Source organism: Hyperolius riggenbachi, chromosome 6 (genome assembly GCF_040937935.1).
Source record: "Hyperolius riggenbachi isolate aHypRig1 chromosome 6, aHypRig1.pri, whole genome shotgun sequence".
Lineage (NCBI taxonomy): Eukaryota > Metazoa > Chordata > Amphibia > Anura > Hyperoliidae > Hyperolius > Hyperolius riggenbachi.
The window spans coordinates 352,189,272-352,211,009 of record NC_090651.1 but is presented as its reverse complement, the minus strand read 5'-3'; the positions used below and the strand labels follow the sequence as shown (position 1 = coordinate 352,211,009).

The 21,738-nt window shown below is 47.8% G+C and overlaps 1 protein-coding gene across 11 annotated transcripts in view; it reads left to right on the top strand.

Moving 5' to 3' along the window:
• The window catches only part of EIF4G3 (eukaryotic translation initiation factor 4 gamma 3), a 137,410-nt gene that overhangs the window by 49,406 nt on the left and 66,266 nt on the right, over positions 1-21,738 (top strand). For 8 of the 11 annotated variants that reach the window (XM_068241672.1, XM_068241668.1, XM_068241667.1 and 5 more), the window contains exons 2-8: positions 1,049-1,124; positions 3,506-3,637; positions 6,636-6,731; positions 8,682-8,714; positions 12,131-12,151; positions 19,379-19,558; positions 19,645-19,759. In XM_068241672.1, the coding sequence (XP_068097773.1) occupies positions 1,049-1,124; positions 3,506-3,637; positions 6,636-6,731; positions 8,682-8,714; positions 12,131-12,151; positions 19,379-19,558; positions 19,645-19,759 (653 nt within the window). The remainder of the gene's footprint in view (positions 1-1,048; positions 1,125-3,505; positions 3,638-6,635; positions 6,732-8,681; positions 8,715-12,130; positions 12,152-19,378; positions 19,559-19,644; positions 19,760-21,738) is intronic. The other 3 variants (XM_068241673.1, XM_068241676.1, XM_068241675.1) reach the window with 3 other exon arrangements.

The window sequence follows — 21,738 nt, the reverse complement described above, 5'->3', positions numbered from 1 at the left end:
CGGAGACCTGAAGCGAGCTGGGGCGAACGGCTGCGGGGAGAGCTGTGGCGAGGGACATGCTGGGAGCTTGGGGCTGGAGGAAGCCCCCGGTAAGTAGCACTTATTTTATTCATTTTCCCTAATAACTCCTTTAAGACTGAATTCAGCAGCGGCAATGACAGTGTGATTTAAAATCTGTTTCATTCGGCTGCAAAACTGATAGAAATAATGACCCTTTTAACTTTCTAGTACTTAAAAGGGAACCAGAGATGTGAGACCTATGGAAGCTGACATATTTCTTTCCCTTTAAACAACACCAGTTGCCGGTCAGTCCTGTTAATATTTCTGGTCAGTAAGGTCTAAAGGTGCATACACACGCACTACCAGCAGCAAGGGTCTGACGGAGTCGTCGTTGCTGCTGGTAGTGCGTGTGTACGCACCTTAGATCACACACCTGAAACTTGGTCAGGGCCTATGGCTTAAAGTATTAGAGGAAGAGGATCAGCTGGACAGCCAGGCAATTTGCATTGTTTAAAAGGAAACAAACATGTCACCCTTCATATCCCTCTCACCTTCTATTCCCTTTAAAACCTTCTCAGCAGTGTTTCCACAACCAGAAAAAAGTGTTTTGCCTTCTATTTTCTTTTTAAGGCATCTTGTTAAACTCTAAGTTTACTTAACTTGAATAGATAATAAAACTAGCTTTTTAACACTTGCACTGCAGGAATACGGACCGCAGACAGTTTCTTAGTAGGGCTAGCTCTACATGTACCTATGTTTATCTCCTGTCACTTCAGGTATGCTTTAAGCCAAGCAGCGTGGAAACAATATAAAATGTTGCTGCCTGGTAAAGTCAGTAACGAGAGGGCCCTGGAGCATTGGGTCTCTGCAGTGTCCTCTCTCCTATGTAATTTCTGATACATGCACATCACTGGCCCAGGGTCTGGGCACAGATCATAGCTTCAGTGTTACTGTGTCAGTGAAGGCCAGTGCAGCATTGTCCCTGACTTATGTAATGTTTACCTCACAAATCAAGCTTCACTAAATCTTCCTTAACTGCCGAAATTAGACTGTCCCGGGGAGCCCTGCCGCAGAGCCTTGATGATCGAATCTTCCCTTCTGCGGTGTCGGCCGTCTACAGCTCGGTGAGTGCGACCCTTCCCTGGCCTTCCGACTCTGCTGTTCTTTCTGTAGCATCCACTTCCTGTAGAGTCCACTTCCTGTGAGTGCAGCGCTCATGCTGTGTTGCACATAAGGGCCAGCAACAGCCGTATAAAAATGTAACTTTTCCAATGTATCTTTATAATTCTGTTGTTTACTGACCCTGATGATTCCAATTACCGGTAGTACCCAATTTAGGACCACTATCGCAATTTTTTTTTAAAAAAAATACATGTTTAAAACCCATACAAAAAAGAAGTGCACATATTCCAAAGTAAAATGAGCTATAAATTACTTTTCTCCTATGTTGCTGTCACTTACAGTAGGTAGTAGAAATCTGACATTACCGACAGATTATGGGCTAGCCCATCTTCTCATGGGGCCTTTATTCTTTATGAAGACACTCCCTGAAAAGGATTTATACAAAGATGCTGGCCAGCCTTCCTCTTCACTTCACACTTTTTTTTTGGGGCAGTTGGGCTTTTGAAATTAAAGAAAACCCTGACAACCCCCCATAAGAAGATGGGCTACTCCAAAACCTATCCATTCTGTCAGATTTCTACTACCTACTGTAAGTGATGGCAATATAGGAGAAAAGTAATTTATGGCTCATTTTACTCTGGCGGAAATGTACTTCTTATTTAAATGTGTTTACATGTATTTTAAATGTTACGATTTTCGCGTTGGTGGTCCTTTAAAGGGATACTGTAGGGTGGTCGGGGGAAAATGAGCTGAACTTACCCGGGGCTTCTAATGGTCCCCCGCAGACATCCTGTGTTGGCGCAGCCACTCACCGATGCTCCGGCCCCGCCTCGAGTTCACTTCTGGAATTTCTGACTTTAAAGTCAGAAAACCACTCCGCCTGCACGCCCGTGTCCTCGCTCCCGCTGATGTCACCAGGAGTGTACTGCGCAGACACAGACCATACTGGGTCTGTGCTGTGTGCTCTTGATGACATCAGCGGGATCGAGGACACGGCAACGCAGGCGCAGTGGTTTTCAGACTTTAAAGTCTGAAATTCCAGAAGTGAACCGGAGGCAGGGCCGGAGCATCGGTGAGTGGCTGCGCCAACACAGGATGTCTGCGGGGGACCATTAGAAGCCCCGGGTAAGTTTAACTCATTTTCCCCTGACCCCCGTACAGTACCCCTTTAAGGTGTGACACCAGAGTCACTTCAGATCATAGGGAGCGTTTCTAGACGGTGAGTGGAAAAGTGGTTATGTGATTGGTGTAGTGAACAAGCACCCGCAGAGCCGTATTTATGTAATAACTCCAAGGGGTCCCGGATTTACTGGATCACATGGTCACTGTAGGTGGGCTTGCTACTTCAGTTATTTTTCACTCGCCAAAAATCATTCTAAAAACTATGCCTAAAATGAATCTGTGGCAAATAAGAGGGAACCCTCTGTATCCTCCATTGGCTTTTCTCATCCTCCTGGCCACCACCCTTGCTGTGCAATGACCCCCGAAAGAAGTCTGACAAAAGTTTGTCAGAAATGTTATTGTGGTCACACTCCTCTTTATCCATGAGTGTGACTGTGCCTGTGCAGTTAGCAGTACAGCTATGCTTGAGCATGAAGAGAAGCTGGGTCGCACTCATAAAGTGGGCCCCACACAGCGGTGCTGCTCTCCAGGAGGGGCTTACCTCTTCTTAGGCAAGTATCTTTTTATTTTTTTCCCCTGCCTTGAGTTTGTTTAAAAAGCGGTCTGAAATGCTGACATAACATTCAATAAAAATGTGTTTTCCTACTTTTTATTACTCATACAGTTATCATATTTGCCTTTGTGCGTAAGTAATATTGTCTGTTTGCAAATTACACGTTTCCAAAGTGTAGTTTATTGTGCCCTAAAAACTGTCATTGCATTTTATTCAAACTGCTTTTTATTATATATTAACATCTTCTAATTAGCTGTTCTGAGCTGTTTGTGTGCTTGTTACACTGTGTTTACACACATTGTAACAACATTGTAATGTAAACAAAGATACTGTTATCTCCAGTTTGGATGCAAATTTGAAGCTGAATAGCAGGACAAAGTGCTTTGTTTAACCATTTCAGTGATGTTCTGCTAAAAAAAAATATTCTGGCATACTAGCTTTCAAGCTGTGAGGAATTTTTTTAGAGCAAAGTAGAAATGCTGGCTTTCAGACCACTTTAATATGAATTTACCTTTCCAGTCCCTTTGAACCCATTCTAATGTCCTAATGGTTCTGGGTACTGTATAGCTGAAGTCTGAACTATAAATGTTCTCTTTCTAATGCTTTGCAGTACTGTAGGAGGGTGGTGTCAAAAAGTACATACCAGTCATGTGATAATTGGAGTCATGCGATAATTACCTAACCAATAGAATGCTTGTATTTCTGCAGGTGGCGGCACAGGTAGCGAGGCAGTCAGGACCTCCTGCCCCCTCCCCATATTCTGCACACGATTTAAGCAAGGGGCACCCGAACTTGGCAGCAACCCCCCCTGGGCATGCTTCGTCCCCAGGACTGTCACAGGTAGGATCTGCTTGTTCTTCCTATGGCTCTGGGGTTTCCAGGCGGTTCTCATGTGAATGTGTGCATTTTCTGTCGGGACAGCTGTATGTACAGCACAGGCTGAGAGCTGTATATTCTGGCATGCAGGTCAACTGTATAATACCATTTCTCTTTGCTGTGTAATGAGGTTGATGATGGGCAGGACTAACTTATGTTTGCTATATTTTTGTCGGCTAAGCTTTTTATGTGTTGTTGCATTTCACCGTATTGAACTGTTGGCTGACATAGTGCCAGCAGGGAACTGCTTCTGCCTGTCCTCCCCTCTCCATACTACAGAACACACTGTTTGCTAGAAGGGCATACAGTGACCAATGAGGGGGAAGTAGCCGGAGTGGCCAGGCAGCCACAGAGGGGAAGGAGACTGTCAGCAATACAAGGGAAGGAGCCAGGCAGTCGTAGAGGGGGAGGGGCCGGGCAGTCGTAGAGGGGGAGGGACCGGGCAGTCGTAGAGGGGGAGGGGCCGGGCAGTCGTAGAGGGGGAGGGGCCGGGCAGTCGTAGAGGGGGAGGGGCCGGGCAGTCGTAGAGGGGGAGGGGCCGGGCAGTCGTAGAGGGGGAGGGGCCGGGCAGTCGTAGATGGAAAGGGGCCGGGCAGTCGTAGATGGAAAGGGGCCGGGCAGTCGTAGATGGAAAGGGGCTGGGCAGCTGTAAAAGGGAAGGAGCTGGGCAGCCACAAAGGGGGAGGAGGCAGGTAGGCAGAGAGGTGAACACTGTAGAAGGGCTGCTTCATGCACACATAGCACTAAGTAATGAAGCGGATGACATTTCTGTACTGTATATAAGCTGTGCTGGATGCTTCTCCCTGTGAAGCGCAGGCGGTGTTTCGGCTCTTCGCACGGCTCTCAGCGCTCTGTTATGTCTGACGGCTTTACACAGTTCTGTTCTGTAAAACATTTACCAGTGCGGAGACTTTCCCTGCAAGGGTGTGAAATGTCATTAACATTAATTGTGAGCCGGTATCTGTAAACACTCGTCATGAGAGTGCACATTACCTCCCCCCCCCCCCCCCCCCCCCTTTCGTCTTCTCAAGATAGACGGATATATTTAGTCGCGTGGCGGCGATGTTTAGCAAACAGGCAAAGTGCCGAGTCACGGTTCCCGCAGCTCACCTTCCTCATACAGAACATGCTGAGTCATTCCCCAGTGTGTCTCCTGCGTCACTGCCAGCTGATGCGAGACCACCAGAGACCCCACTGCTAGCCTTGTGTGTGTGTCCTGCCAGAACAGCCCCCACATTCACATTACTGCTGCTTCATGCAGACAGTCTGAGACTGAAAGCAGCAGAAGTGCTACTGTGCACTGTGTGTACATACAGAATAACAGCAAATACTGAGAATAACGCCCAGCATAGAGGACAGGAGAAGCCATACTGTGCAGCCTCCATACATACAGAATAACAGCAAATACTGAGAATAACGCCCAGCATAGAGGACAGGAGAAGCCATACTGTGCAGCCTCCATACATACAGAATAACAGCAAATACTGAGAATAACGCCCAGCATAGAGGACAGGAGAAGTAATACTGTGCAGCCTCCATGCATACAGAATAAGAGCAGATACTGAGAATTACACCCAGCATACAGGACGAGAAGTAATACTGTGCAGCCTCCATACATATAGAACGAGCAGATACTGAGAATTACACCCAGCATACAGGACGAGAAGTAATACTGTGCAGCCTCCATGCATACAGAATAAGAGCAGATACTGAGAATTACACCCAGCATACAGGACGAGAAGTAATACTGTGCAGCCTCCATACATATAGAACAAGAGCAGATACTGAGAATTACACCCAGGATACAGGACTAGAGAAGCCATACTGTGCAGCCTCCATACATACAGAATAAGAGCAGATACTGAGAATTACACCCAACATACAGGACAGGAGAAGCCATACTGTGCAGCCTCCATACATACAGAATAAGAGCAGATACTGAGAATTACACCCAACATACAGGACAGGAGAAGCCATACTGTGCAGCCTCCATACATACAGAACAAGAGCAGATACTGAGAATTACACTCGGCATACAGGACAAGAGAAGTCATACTGTGCAGCCTCCATACATACAGAATAAGAGCAGATACTGAGAATTACACCCGGCATACAGGACAAGAGAAGCCATACTGTGCAGCCTCCATACATACAGAATAAAAGCAGATACTGAGACTTACACCCGGCACACAGGACAAGAGAAGCCATACTGTGCAGCCTCCATACATACAGAACAAGAGCAGATACTGAGAATTGCCCCAGCACACTAGGCAGTTGTAGAGGGGGAGGAGCGAGGCAGCCACAGAGGGGGAGGAGCGAGGCAGCCACAGAGGGGGAGGAGCGAGGCAGCCACAGAGGGGGAGGAGCCAGGCAGCCACAGAGGGGGAGGAGCCAGGCAGCCACAGAGGGGGAGGAGCCAGGCAGCCACAGAGGGGGAGGAGCCAGGCAGCCACAGGGGGGGGAGCCAGGCAGCCACAGGGGGGGAGGAGCCAGGCAGCCACAGAGAGGGGAGAGCCAGGCCGCCACAGAGGGGGGGGGGGGGGACGAGCCAGGCCGCCACAGAGGGGGGGGGGGACGAGCCAGGCCGCCACAGAGGGGGGGTGGACGAGCCAGGCCGCCACGTGGGGGAGGGGGGGAATGAGCCAGGCCGCCACAGAGGGTGGGGGGGAACGAGCCAGGCCGCCACAGAGGGGGAGAGCCAGGCCGCCACAGAGGGGGAGAGCCAGGCCGCCACAGAGGGGGAGAGCCAGGCCGCCACAGAGGGGGAGAGCCAGGCCGCCACAGAGGGGGAGAGCCAGGCCGCCACAGAGGGGGAGAGCCAGGCCGCCACAGAGGGGAAGGAGCCAGGCCGCCACAGAGGGAAGGAGCCATGCAGGCATAGGTTGAAGGATCCGGGCAGCCACAGAGGGGGAGCAGTCAGCTAGTTCTATACTGGCAGTTTTATGTTCTCCTTCTCTTGCAGGCCTCTTATGCCACAGGACAGAACGCCAGTGCGCCCACACTGGTGTATCCTCAGCCGCCACAGACTATGACTACCCAGCCTCAGACTCGCTCTCCGGTAAGTAGAAACCATCTTGCTGTATATGGAGAGGTACTTGATAACAACGGATATAGGAGAGATAATAATTGCTGCCATGTGTATAACTGGTACACCGACACACCGAGGGAGAGATCCTAGCCTGCAGCTTATAGCCATTAGGCTTTGTTTTGGATATAATTAATGGATAAACTGTACTTATAAAGTTATAATTAATCAGTGTCCCTTATACTGAGTATTTACAAACTTAATGTACAAAATATATATTCTTGTCACTTATAGGAACACAATATACAGAGTACTGGAGTCATGTCTGTGTTAGTTTATAGTGTAGCCCCATTACACTGTCCTATCTGTGCACTGGTGAGCACACTCTACGCAAACCACTGCAGGGAACTCTCACCATTGTGGGCGGGGACACAGACCACTGCAGGGGAATCTCACTATTGTGGGAGGAGACACAAACCACTGCAGGGAAATCTCACCATTGTGGGCGGGGACACAGACCACTGCAGGGGAATCTCACCATTGTGGGAGGAGACACAGACCACTGCAGGGAAATCTCACCATTGTGGGAGGAGACACAGACCACTGCAGGGAAATCTCACCATTGTGGGCAGGGGACACAGACCACTGCAGGGGAATCTCACCATTGTGGGAGGAGACACAGACCACTGCAGGGAAATCTCACCATTGTGGGCAGGGGACACAGACCACTGCAGGGGAATCTCACCATTGTGGGAGGAGACACAGACCACTGCAGGGGAATCTCACCATTGTGGGAGGAGACACAGACCACTGCAGGGAAATCTCACCATTGTGGGCAGGGGACACAGACCACTGCAGGGGAATCTCACCATTGTGGGAGGAAACACAAACCACTGCAGGGAATTCTTTCCATCGTGGGCGGGGACAGAGACCACTGCAGGGAAATCTCACCATTGTGGGCGGGGACACAGACCACTGCAGGGGAATCTCACCATTGTGGGAGGAGACGCAGACCACTGCAGGAGAATCTCACCATTGTGGGAGGAGACACAGACCACTGCAGGGGAATCTCACCATTGTGGGAGGAAACACAAACCACTGCAGGGGAATCTCACCATTGTGGGAGGAGACACAGACCACTGCAGGGAAATCTCACCATTGTGGGAGGAGACACAGACCACTGCAGGGGAATCTCACCATTGTGAGAGGAAACACAAACCACTGCAGGGAATTCTTTCCATCGTGGGCGGGGACAGAGACCACTGCAGGGGAATCTCACCATTGTGGGAGGAAACACAAACCACTGCAGGGAATTCTTTCCATCGTGGGCGGGGACAGAGACCACTGCAGGGAAATCTCACCATTGTAGGAGGAGACACAAACTACTGCAGGGAAATCTCACCATGGTGGGAGGAGACACAAAACACTGCAAGTAGATATCACCATTGTGGGAGGAGACACAAACCACTGTAGGGAAATCTCACCATGGTGGGAGGAGACACCGACCACTGCAGGGAAACCTCACCAATGTAGAAGACACAAACCACTGCAGGGAAATCTCACCATTGTGTGTGGAGACAAGAAACACTGCAGGGAAATCTCACCATTGTGGGACGGGACACAAACCACTGCAGGGAACTCTCACCATTGTGTGAGGAGACAAGAAACACTGCAGGAAAATCTCACCATTGTGGGAGGAGACACAAACCACTGCAGGGAAATTTCACTATTGTGGGAGGGGCAATAAGACAAACTATTGCATTGACATCTCACCCGGGGACAGAGACATCAGTGGTGATTGATTCGGCCTTCTGATACCCACTCAGAAGTGAATTGGCATATTTGGCATTGCCCACCCCTCTGCATTATATCCAGATGTCTAGTAGAATTCCTGCCATTTGTGCGTTGCTGTATCCTGTCTGCTGGCTTTGTGCAATCTGTCTCGTCTCTCCTTTGTGATTGTCTTCTCGCTCCTTCCTATAGTTTGCTACTGGACCTCGGCCGACTCATCACCAGGTACTGTAACTGTCACCACCCCGTGTCTAACACTCACCTGTCTCCATGCCGCCCACTAACCCTCTGTGTCAGTAGGACCCGCCTCCATGCCACCCACTAACCCTCTTTGCCAGTAGGACCCGCCTCCATGATGCCCGCTAACCCTCTGTCAGTAGGATCCGCCTCCATGCTGCCCACTAACCCTGTCAGTAGGATCCCCCTCCATGCCGCCCACTAACCTTCTGTCAGTAGGATCCGCCTCCATGCCGCCCACTAACCTTCTGTGTCAGTAGGACCCGCCTCTATGATGCCCGCTAACCCTGCCTTCATGCCATCTGCTAACCTTCTGTGTCTCAGTAGGACCCGCCTCCATGATACTCGCTAATCTTTTGTATCAGAGGTCCCAGGTCCGTGCCGCCCACTAACCCTCTGTGTGTTAATAGGACCCGCTTCCATGATGCCTGCTAACCTTCTGTGTGTCAGTACGACCTGCCTCCATGATGTCCACTAACCTTCTGTGTCACTAGGACCCTCACCAGTGCCACCCGCTAACCACCTGAGTGTCAGTACGACCCGCCTCCATTACACCTACTAACTTTATGTATGTCAGTATGACCCACCTCAATGCTGCCCGCTAACCACCTGAGTGTCAGTACGACCCGCCTCCATGCCACCTACCAACTTTATGTATGTCAGTATGACTCACCTCAATGCTGCCCGCTAACCACCTGAGTGTCAGTATGACCCGCTTCAATGCTGCCCGCTAACCACCTGAGTGTCGGTATGACCTTCCACAATGCCACCTACTGACTTTATGTATGTCAGTACGACCCACCTCCATGCTGCCCACTAACCTTCTGTGCCACTAGGACCCTCACCAGTGCCACCCGCTAACCACCTGAGTGTCAGTACGACCCGCCTCCATGCCACCTACTAACTTTATGTATGTCAGTATGACCCACCTCAATGCTGCCCGCTAACCACCTGAGTGTCAGTATGACCCGCCTCAATGCTGCCCGCTAACCACCTGAGTGTCGGTATGACCCGCCACAATGCCACCTACTGACTTTATGTATGTCAGTATGACCCACCTCCATGCTGCCCACTCACTCTCTGTATCAGTAATCCTGCCTACATACCACCTACTAACTGGGACCCACCTCCATGTTGCCCACTAACCTTCAGTGTCAGAAGTACCCAGCTCCATGCCATCCACTACCCCTCTGTGTCAGTAGGACTACCTCAGAGTGCCCAGATCATACCTATTTCACATCAGGAACTGTTTTGAACTGTTAATGAAAATGAAAAGAAAATCTCCCTTTTTACATACACCGGATATTATTACTTATTCTTTTGCTGTCCGGTTGGCTCCCATCTCTGTCATCTATTCAGGGGCATAGGTCTAGGTAATATATACTTCTAGGGTAGATACTTCCAATAAAGTGTACAAAATCATCTCTCAAACAGATCTGAGCTCGCAGTCACTCTTGGATCCTCCTGTCCCCCGCCGCCAGCTACTTTCTTTTTGGCCGACAGGCTTACTGCGCCTGCACATGTCTGGCCACATGTCTCCTATGCGTTTCCATCCACACTAGAACCCTGCACAGGAGCTGGACGCTATTGCGGACGGGAACGCATAGACGGCTAAGTGAAAGTAGCGGGTGACAGGAGGATCCGAGCGAGACTGCATGGGCACAGGGCGGCTGCAGGAGGCTGGTAGAAGCCCCAGGTGAGTAAAACAGTTTTTTTCTTAGGCTTAAAGTGTACCAGAGATGACATGTGACATGATGAAATAGACAGGTGCATATACAGTGGCAAGCATACAGACACTCGTGCTGTGCTCCTTCTCTTTTTTCCCTGCCTGAAAGAGTTTATAATTAGCCATGGAACTGACAGTTTTTTCCAGACAGGACCCATTCGGCTCACTGTTAACATTACAGCTATAAAACACTTTCCTAAGCAGATACCTGGGCTTTTTACTGTGAGAGGAAAATATAAAAAGATCAATAGTTCATGTATTTTTCACTCTGGGACTCTTGAGACACTGCAATTGAGCAGAGACTATGAAACATTAAATCTGCTTTGTACATGTTTATTAATAAAATAAAACCTCGAGATATGTAAAAGAGTTTATTTTCATCTCTGGTTCACTTTAAGTATCCCTTTAACCTCCCCCCTAAGGGAGGCGGATAAATGGTGGGGGGGCAAGCATCAGTTTAGGGGACAGTTCCCTAGCCTCCGTTTATACACTGTCCTCCATTTTCAACGCCCCTGCTGCTGTTTGAAGTACTCACAGTGGTAGCACACAGCCCCGGCTGCTGCAAGGCATGGCGGTAAATGTAGTGCATTCATTTTTCCACCTACATCTCCCAGCTTGCATTGCGAAGGCCGGGGCTGCGTGCTGCCACTGCGGGCACCTCAAACAGCAGCAGCTGGGGCAGGGATTCTGAAGGTGGAGGACAAGTGTGTACACAGCAGCTAGGCAGAAGCCCCCCCCCCCCCCCCCCCCCCGAAGGCAATTATAGCCTCCTGACCCCACCCTCCAACATCCACACCATTTACAAACCTCCTTTAAGGGGTAGATTGTTATGAGAGCGAATAAGATTTGTAACATTGACGGAAGAAAAACATTCTGGGGTGTCATTTTTCATTTTCCGACTAATATTAGGAATAGATGGAGTAACACTTTAATCCTGCAGGCCGTGTAGATTGTAATTGTTGTGTATTATGGCTGAATCCCCTAGGCTGGTGATAAGTTTCCTTATCAGATCAACCGGTGTCTCCTTCCTGCAGCATTATATTCACACTCCCCTCCCCCTCCCCTGCATGCAGCATTATAACCCCACCACTCCTCCCCTTCATGCAGCATTATAATCCCATTTCCCCTCCCCTACCTGCAGCATTATAATCCCCCTCCCCTTCCTGCAGTATTTTCTCAGCCCTTCTCCCCCACCCCACCCCTCCACAGCAGCACTATAATCTCAGCCCCCTCCCTGCAGCAGTATAATCACAACCCCCCTCCCTGCAGCATTATAATCTTACCAATCTTCCCCTTCCTGCAGTATTATAATCCCATTTCCCCTCTCCTTCCTGCAGCATTATAATCCCCTTCCTGCAGCATTATAATCCCACTCCCCCTCCCCTTCCTGCAGCATTATAATCCCCCTCCCCTTCCTGCAGCATTATAATCCCCCTCCCCTTCCTGCAGCATTATAATCCCCTTCCCCTTCCTGCAGCATTATAATCCCCTTCCCCTTCCTGCAGCACTATAATCTCAGCCCCCTCCCTGCAGCAGTATAATCGCAGCCTAGTGACAGCAGCTCTTGAGTGCCCGGGGAGGAGGGGCGGGGAAATTGTCTGTGTGTGTTGTTGTTGTGTTACTGATTACTGTGTAACATCCAATTCGCTTCCCCTTGTCTCCGCTGCCTTCACTCAAGGGAGGATTCAGACCCATCCAGGTAAGATAATCAGCGTTTTCTCAGTGGACTGACAGGGAAAGGCGCTGGGCCGCCACTACAGCTCTGAGCACAGAAAACTGGAGACAGCTTAAAGTGTTTGTGCAGAGATGCCATCCTTTCGCGACCCTTCAGTCAGCAGGAGCAGCAATCCCCTCAAAGCTGGCCGGTCGTGGCCAATCACAGGCTACTGCGCATGTGTGGCACCGAACTTTGCGCATCCTGATTGCGCTCCTGCTGCTGGGAGCATTCTGCGTATGTGCAGTAGCGATTTTCCTGTACTGTGCATGCGCAGAACGCTGCCGTGTACAGGAGCACGTGATAAGGAAGGCGCATGACCGGCTAGCTTTGACTCTGCTGAGGGAGGGTCGCGGAAGAACATTGCTTTATTTTTATTCTTTTTTTTTTACTTAAAGGGACTCTGAGCAGTGCAGAAACTATGGAAAGATGCATATCATTTTAAAGCTCTCTTTCTCCTCTTTCCAATGATATATAAACCGCTGCCCTACGCCTTTTAGTTTTCGCTATTTTCGCGATTGAAATTGCCGCGACCGCGATTTCAATCGCGAAAATAAAGAAAACTAAAAGGCGTAGAGCAACGATTTAGGTGTCGCCAGAAAGAGGAGAAAGAGAGCTTTAAAATGATATCCATCTTTCCATAGTTACTTGTATTACACAGGACGACACTTTCCCCAGTGTCAGCAGCTCCATTCAGCAGAAAAAGTTGGCCTGTGTAATACAATGTAACTATGGAAAGATGGATATCATTTGAAAGCTCTCTTTCTCCTCTTTCTAGCTACACCGAAACCGCCGCCCTACGCCTTGTAGTTTTCTTTTCGCGATTGAAATCGCGGCCGCTGCAATTTCAATCGCGAAAATAGCGAAAACTAAAAGGCGTAGGGCAGCGGTTTATATATCATTGGAAAGAGGAGAAAGAGAGCTTTAAAATGATATGCATCTTTCCATAGTTTCTGCACTGCTCGGAGTCCCTTTAAAGCGGACCCAAACCAAACATTTTTTTAATTCAAAATATTTAGTTGCACAACTTTGACACATACAAAGATAAACACACACTCCTTCAAGCTTATGAGCATTTCAGTGCATGCATTTCACCCTTCTCTTTGCATAACTAGGGTTATACAGGTGGCAGCCATTAGCAATTCCTCCTTTGCTGGACACCTCCTACTCCACCAGACTGCCGGATTATTTGCCGGCAATATGGAAGGGAGGGGTTTCTCCAATAAATGTAAAATGTTTTATATTTGACATCATGAAGCTGAAATAAGGCTGCTATTTATTATTATAATTTAGAAAATAGATGTTATTTCTGAAATCTTGTATTTTTAGTTTGGGTCCACTTTAAGATTTCCTTTAACTTTAACCACTGAAGTCTATCTGGACGACTGTAGTCCAGATAGACTCCGCTCAAGTCTAACTGGATGCGTATGTGTCCAGTGTTTTTTTTTTTTTTTACAGTGGTGGGTGCGCACGCATGCGCGCGACTGCTGCTAATACCTAGTTATACAGTTTAGTTGACCTTAGTATGTCATGAGGGTATATTACTGTTATTTTAGTACATAAGGGCTTGCAATTGACCAGACACAAGAAACCCCAAAACAGAAAAAGTACACCTTTACTTCCAAATATTATACTGCTTTCATACATTGTACTAGGAATGTAATGTAAATGCTGCAATAGCCAGGACTAATGGGCAATTAACCACTTGTGTACCAGCAGTCTCTGCTCCCTTAACCACTTGTGTACCAGCGGTCTCTGCCCCTTAACCACTTGTGTACCCTTCGTTCTCTGCCCCTTAAGGGGCAGAGACTGCTGGTACACAAGTGGTTAAAGGGCAGAGACCGCTTGTACTTAAGTGGTTAAAATGGATAGGTTTTATTTATAGTAGCATTGCTTATTTTAAAACTATAGGGGATAGAATTGGAGAAATAATGTATGTTTTCATTTTTTTTTCTTGTTTTTGCCTATAAAATGCATAAAAAAATAAAGTAATTCCTGAAAACAAGTATTGGCCACAAAAAGCCTAACTTATGGCAAAAAAACAAGATAAAGATCATGCAGGTGTGAGAAGCAGTGATAAAGCTATGGCCAAATGAATGGGAGGAGCGCTGACAGGGGAAAATGGCCTGTAGGCTGAAGTGGTTAATTAGCCTAGCGCTTTTGGAACCAGCTGTGATTCTAATGCATGGCTGAATCTGCTCCTGTGGGCCCCAGGCCTCCAGCAAAGCTGTAGTTGGGAGGACACTAGGGACTTACCTTAGTTATGGGAATCCTGTGAATGGTCAGGAGGCTTCCCCAATCCTTGTAGGTGCAGTGCAGTGTCCCCCTTCATCTTCTGAACGCTCTCCCGGCTGTGAACGATTGCATCTGGACTAAGCATGTGCAAGTAAAGTCCGCACATGCCCAGCCGAACGAAACCGCTCGTACGCAGTGCTTCATCGCACTGAGCATGTGCGGACATTGCTTGTGCATGCCCAAAACAGATGTGCTCATCCGTGCTTGCGCCACAGGAAACCAATTTAATTCATTTTCTAGCGGGACCTGCGCTAGAAGTAGTAGCATAATATGGGGTATTTATGAGAAAGGCAGGAATTTATCCAGTTGACTATTTATGCTGTGTTCTGAAGTATAGGCGAACTAACACTTTAATTCTGACTGTTTGGTGCAAGTAAATATTCCGCCTTTCCTCCAGTTTTCTTTGCAACAATCGTATTGAATGTCCCCAGCAGAGCGCTGCAACCCATAGCGAGCAGCCAGATGTCACCTGCTGTGGTGTACACAGTGGGGGTGATGGACAGAAATGCGAATAATTGTTGTGACCTGCCTGCAAATTCAATGCAAACTGTATGCAGCTGAGAATTGGTTTAATCGGGTGTACCACCTACCGGTTCTGATCGGCACAGTTCCATGTTGCATTAAATTTGCATGCAGATTAGAATGAATTGCATCTCTAGTGAGGAGTCTCGGGGCTTTGCCTTGTTTAGGTGGATTTGCAGCTGTAACAATTGTTTTGACCTTGCATTGGGGCACAGACAGCAATAAACCATCTTCGCTTTAGTATCTGAGTGAGAGCCTCTGCTTGCTTTCTCTGCTCACTCAAGCTTGCTTGCAGTGGCCCCCGGCGATCAGCCTGGCGGATTGCTTCGGCCGAGAGCATTGTTCTCCCTGGTCACCTTGCTGGCCTCTTCTCTTCACTCCCGCTCCACTCTGTCCACCCTCGCATAGCAACAGAACATGCCTCGGCTGTACAATGCCGCCCAAGAGGTCGGTTGCCAATCCTCACCAGGCTATATGCCTTGTACATTTGTATGTGACCTTAAAGGGAACTAAGCACCCTTTCTTTCATTAGAATTTCTCCTGGCATAGAAGCTGCCATGTTTTCCCCTCGCCTTCTCATGCTAGGTACACACGATACAATTTTCCGGCAGATTTGCCTGCCAGATCGCTTTTTTCCAACATGTCCGATCTGAATTGTGATCGATTTTCTGATCGATTTCCATATAAATGAATGAAAATTGATCGAAATTCAGATTGGACATGTTGGAAAAAATCAATCTGGCAGGTAAATCTGCCAGAAAAATGTATGGTGTGTACCTAGCAATTACAGTCCTTAAAGAGAACCAGAGACGAAGCACCCTCATGTATGTTACCATATATATCTCAATGGGAACATGACCGTAAAAACCTACCCTACTCTTTGTTTCATTCTTCTCTGCTAAATCTGCCCGTTAACAGCCCTGATAAGAATCCAGACTAAGCATTCAGTCTAGCTTTCATGGGAATGATTATAGCTGAGTCAGTCTTCTGTGATGTCTTTTTAAGCACAAGTCTGCCCCCTTGTGGCTCTGCTTTCCTGCTATTTATCCTTGAAGCAGCAAAGCAGAGCCACAAGGGGGCAGGCTTGGGCTTGAAAAGACATCACAGAAGACTGACACAGCTATAATCATTCCTGTGAAAGCTAGACTGAATGCTCAGTCAGGGATTCTTATCTGGGCTGATAACAGGCAGATTTAGCAGAGAAGAATGAAACAGAGAGCAGGGTAGGCATTTACTGTCATGTTCCCATTGATATATATGGTAAAATACATGAGGAGGCTTCCTCTCTGGTTCACTTTAATTACAGGAGTCAGAGATGCTATCTTGCCACATTCACGCTAGATGATCTCTTTGAAGAAACTGTCCTAATTACCCACCCCCTTCTGTTGATGGAAAGGTACTGTTTACTCCTTGGTAATGACTACAATAAAACAATTAGCTTCCTGAAATCTCTGTGGCCAGGGATGGACGGGCAGCGCTGCTGAAGTAGGCTAATAAAACATTAATTGCTTAACATTGAATGTAAAATAAAAGGTAGAATTGGAGTTTATTTTAATAATGAGACATATTGTTGGCATGCATTTTTCATGAGCTATTGAGATGCCCTGGGTGCTAAAAATGGTGCTTGGTTCACTTTAAAGGACAACCGAGGTGACATGATGAGATAGACATGGGTATGTACAGTGCCTAGCACACAAATAACTATGCTGTGTTCATTTTGTCTCTCTCTCTCTGCCTGAAAGATTTAAAAATCAGGTATGCAAGTGACTGTTTCTGTCCGGGTCTTACTGGGTCAGACTACAGCATAACCCTCACTGATAAGTAATTACATCCATAAAATACATTTCTGTCATAAATGGCTTCTGAGAGCAGGAGAGAGATAAAAGGGTCAATAGTTTATAAATTTGAGCTCTGTCATACTTCAATTAAGGTGTCATTAAGCAGAGACCATGAAATGGTGAAAGCTTGAAAACTAGATTTAAATATAAAAAAAAACTGGGGTATATCTAAAATAAAAGTCATTTTAAGGAGGAGGAGGATGGATACAATTGTTTCTCTCATCAGTTTATTTTCACCTTTGATGTCCTTTAAGCAACACAAGTCTTTCCCCCCTCCTACTCCCCCCCCCCCCCCCCCTCCTCCCGTTTCCCACGAACAGAAGCAGCAAGCTAAGGTGCGCAGAGAAAGCTAAGCAGAAGATCTCTCATCATGGGAGAATTATCACATGACATTAGGTAATACATCTACCTCTGTGCCCAGAGATGGGCTAAAGGTGGCCATACACTTCTAGATTTGCAGCAGATTTGACCGTCAGATAGATTTCTGTCAGATGCCTGTCAAGTCGAATCTGGCAGGAATCTATCTGATGTGTGCCACACACTAGGAACAGATTTCCAATAGATTTCAGAATGACATCTATTGGAAATCTTTTGAAAATCGATCTAAATGCATTATTGCACCATTAGATCCAATGCAACTCTATGGGCCATTGATTAGCTTAGATTTTCCATCCTGACAGATCAAATTGATTGATTTGGTGATTTGAAAGAATCTATTTCTGATCGATTCTATAGAATCGATCGATGGCTGAAATTGGCCAGTGTATGGGCCCCTTTACAGTCATTTGTTGTTTTCCTGTGTCTTAATTTAGAGAAAAAATGATGAAAAACATCATGACAAATATTTAAAGTCATATGATAACCATCTATGAATGTTTTTATGTAATACAGCACCACCCCAGGTGAGATGCAGAGGAATCATATAGGATAGCCCTACTGCCTCATCCAGCACTCCGTTCACAAAGTCCTCATTGCATCTGATGTCAGCATGGCACACTCGGCATCCCTACAACACTTGTTTGCACCATCGCACACACCCACACACACAACGTCACTACAACACGCATGATGTCTTTACAGCACACCACGTCACTAAAACACACATGGCGTCTTTAAAACACACATGATGTCAATACACCACATCGTCACCACTGCTCGCACGTCACTGAACACGCATGACGTCTTTACAACACGCACGCATGGCATCTGTACAACACGCATGGCGTCTGTACAACACGCATGGCGTCTGTACAGCACGCATGGCGTCTGTACAGCACGCATGGCGTCTGTACAGCACGCATGGCGTCTGTACAGCACGCATGGCGTCTGTACAGCACGCATGGCGTCTGTACAGCACGCATGGCGTCTGTACAGCACGCATGGCGTCTGTACAGCACGCATGGCGTCTGTACAGCACGCATGGCCTCTGTACAGCACGCATGGCCTCTGTACAGCACGCATGGCCTCAGTACAGCACGCATGGCCTCAGTACAGCACGCATGGCCTCAGTACAGCACGCATGGCCTCAGTACAGCACGCATGGCCTCAGTACAGCACGCATGGCCTCAGTACAGCACGCATGGCCTCAGTACAGCACGCATGGCCTCAGTACAGCACGCATGGCATCTGTGTAACATGCATGACATCTTTACAACAGTAATGGCCTCTGTACAACGCGCATGGCGTCTTTACAACTGCACACAGGCCATGACTACAACACACCTGTCGCCGTGGCTCGCTCAACATCATTACTACAGGCATGATGTCACCACGGCACGCTTGACATGACACGGCACACATGGCAACATTACAACATATGCATTGATACCATGGCAGATACGATCTGTTCAAATTGAATCCTATAATGAGATTCCAATGTCTTTTAGGGCTGGTTCAGACGGACGCTTGTAGAGCGTTTACAGCCAGCGTTTAGGGCTTGGTGTTAAACGCTCCCATTCAAGTGTATGGGAGCGTTTGTACCAAGCTTTCAAGCGCGTTTGCACGAACGCAGCGTTCGGGTCCCGATTTTCCCTGGCGTTCAAGGAGCCCCTGGAAGCTACATGTAGCTTCCAGGGGAGGTTAACCGCGACGGCTAATGTCTCCCTAGGGGAAGAAAAAACGCGACCGCATCCAAACGCACACGAACGCTGCTGAACGCGACGCCAGCAAACGCAACGCCTCCAAACGTCCGTCTGAACCAGCCCTTATATAGAGCTGACACATTATACATCACTTACAGAATAAGTGCAGCATTCTCATCATTCCCCATCTACAAAGTGCCCCCTCGCTGTCACTGGCCAGTGGGGATACATCCAGTGTGTATGATCTGGAGATATCAGCAGCTCATAGCCTATCCCATATCCCAGCTTCTGCCTCTAGGTGGTGCTGATTTACATGTTAGGGGGATAGTTTGCTGACCACTTATCCTGACATAAGGAAATGCTGATCAGTCTCTTATTCTCTTGTGATGATGACATTGCTAGTATATGTAGTTCCTCTCCTGCCGTTGGAGAGATTCACCCCTTGTCTCTTTTCTTTTTTTCTTTGTTTTGTGCAGTTTTTCCAAAGGCCTCAGATCCAGCCTCCACGAGCAGCCATACAGAACAGCACCCCCTCCATCCGACCGGGTGCGCAGACCCCCACCGCCGTCTATTCAACCAACCAGCACATCATGATGGTCAACCATCTCCCGATGTCATATGCAATGCCCCAGGGTCCTCAGTACTGTATACCACAGGTATTGCCCCGCCCCCTTCCCTCCTCTGACCCAGATCCCCCTGCTAGCTTTATTTCACTCTGACGCTCCTCCCTCTCTCTCTCCAGTACCGGCACAGTGCGCCCCCTTATGTAGGGCCTCCGCAGCAGTATCCAGTGCAGCCTCCCGGCCCCAGTCCCTTCTATCCCGGCCCTGGGCCCGGCGACTTCCCTGCACCGTACGGTAAGTTCACTGTGCTGTTTGTGGGCAACTCTGCAGAGTATTAAAGGGTGGAATTGTTGTTTGACTTTTGTGGTGTGTGTGTATTAATGCATCTCTGTCCAGCTTCTCCGAAATTGTGTCATTCAAAATATGTGTTCTGTCTGCATTTTACTACTATACATTTTGTGATGAAAATACTGCCATAACAGTGAGCCTCAGAAATGACCCTACTTTGGCCCTGAAACTAAAACACAATATAAAAGGTTGCCTTTAAGCGGACAAGGAAAACAGAAATCCACCCTGTGTGTATTTAGAGAGAACAGCCTGTCTAATTCTCCATTATCTGCATGTAATCACAAGTGTAATTTGAGCTTTCAGCTGTGTCTGATCTGTGCAGACGTGTGTGCCAACTCTGTGCTAATATATAAACACAGGAGGTTAACTCTTTCTGTGCTCGCATGAAACCAGGAAGTAGGCACTGCAGATTTATTGTAGGAGTTCTGTACGCTGTAACAAATGTTTTTCTTTAAAGGCTATTATGTTTTGGCCCGCTTTAAAGGGAACTTGAAGTGAAGGATATGGAAGATGACATATTGATTTTCTTTTAAACAATGCACATTCCCTGGCTGTCTTGCTGATCCTAAGCCTGTAATATTTTTAGCCATAGACGCTGAACATGCATGCAATCAGGTGCTCTGACTGACCTCTGACTGCATTAGCTTGCATGCTTGTATCAGGTGTGTGATTCAGACACTACTGCAGCCAAAAAAGATTATCAGGACAGTCAGGCAACTGGTATTATTTAAAAGGAAATAAATATGGCCACCATCTTTTGCCTCTCACTTTCGGTGTCCTATAAAGTGGACCTATCAACACTGTTACTGAGCACTTACAGGTCCACATTAATGCACCTGGGTCTGGTGGGAATATTTTACATTACAAAATGCATACTTACCTGACCAAACCCATCATCATACCTTATAGCTGCAGCCATGGCAGTAAACAAATGGAGACCGAGAGCCCAATATAGTGTAGTATGTTTTGGACAAAGAAATAATAATGAAACGTAAGTAATATACTTACAAACCTGGGTTACCCTTTAGGCAACCACTGAATATGCAGGTGGGGAGATTAGGCCTGGCAGTGGTTGTGCACCCAGGATCTGCGTCCCCTGGTGCGTTCCACTCTGAATCCTATGCTGTGGCCTCCACCGACACAACGCATTTTCCTGCCTTCCGATTGGTGTAGAGTGTGTTGCGGAAGTGTTGGAACAGTCTGACGCGACATGCTGTTCTTGTGTGACCTGCGCGATGACATCACGCATCAGTGATCTCCCCAAAAATATTTTACAGCCAGGTGGCATGAAAAAGTAGCTGGGCAGGGCGTATTGAGAAAATGCAGGGTCAGTGCTTCCGTGTGCAATTCTGCTTGCAGCATAGGAGGAGGTGAGCTGATAACAGCTGGGTGCTCACCAAAACTAGCCGGGTGGAACACCTGGCTAAAACAGCCTGGGGAGAATACTGCGCATGTAAATTACCGTAGAGACTAGTAGGGCACAGCAAAGGCCCATCCCTGCGGTAGGTGGCTCTGAGTTTTGGTAGTACGGGTGCTCAGGCTGCTGCAGTCTTACTGTCCCTGTATGTTAAATTTGGCTCTTACTAACCCACTTTAGAGCCCAGGCAAACACAAATCCTAAAATATGATTTGTTCATCTGTTGTTAAGTGTATTGTGGATCATTTTATCACGGCTCTCCCAATGCCTACGCTAAGTTACGTCTCGTCAGAGTGCGGTTCCAAGAACATAAGAGAACCATTGAGTCTGGACATGGGTGGATGAGACTAATTAATCGTATTAGAACCGTCTACAATGGTGACACCTCTGTAACGATGGGCATGGGAACGTGTGTGGGAAGGGGTCCCACGGGTGGCAATAAAGATAACCTGCTACTCATGATAGGTGAAACTAAGGCTAGGTTCCCACTTGTGCCAGATCACATACA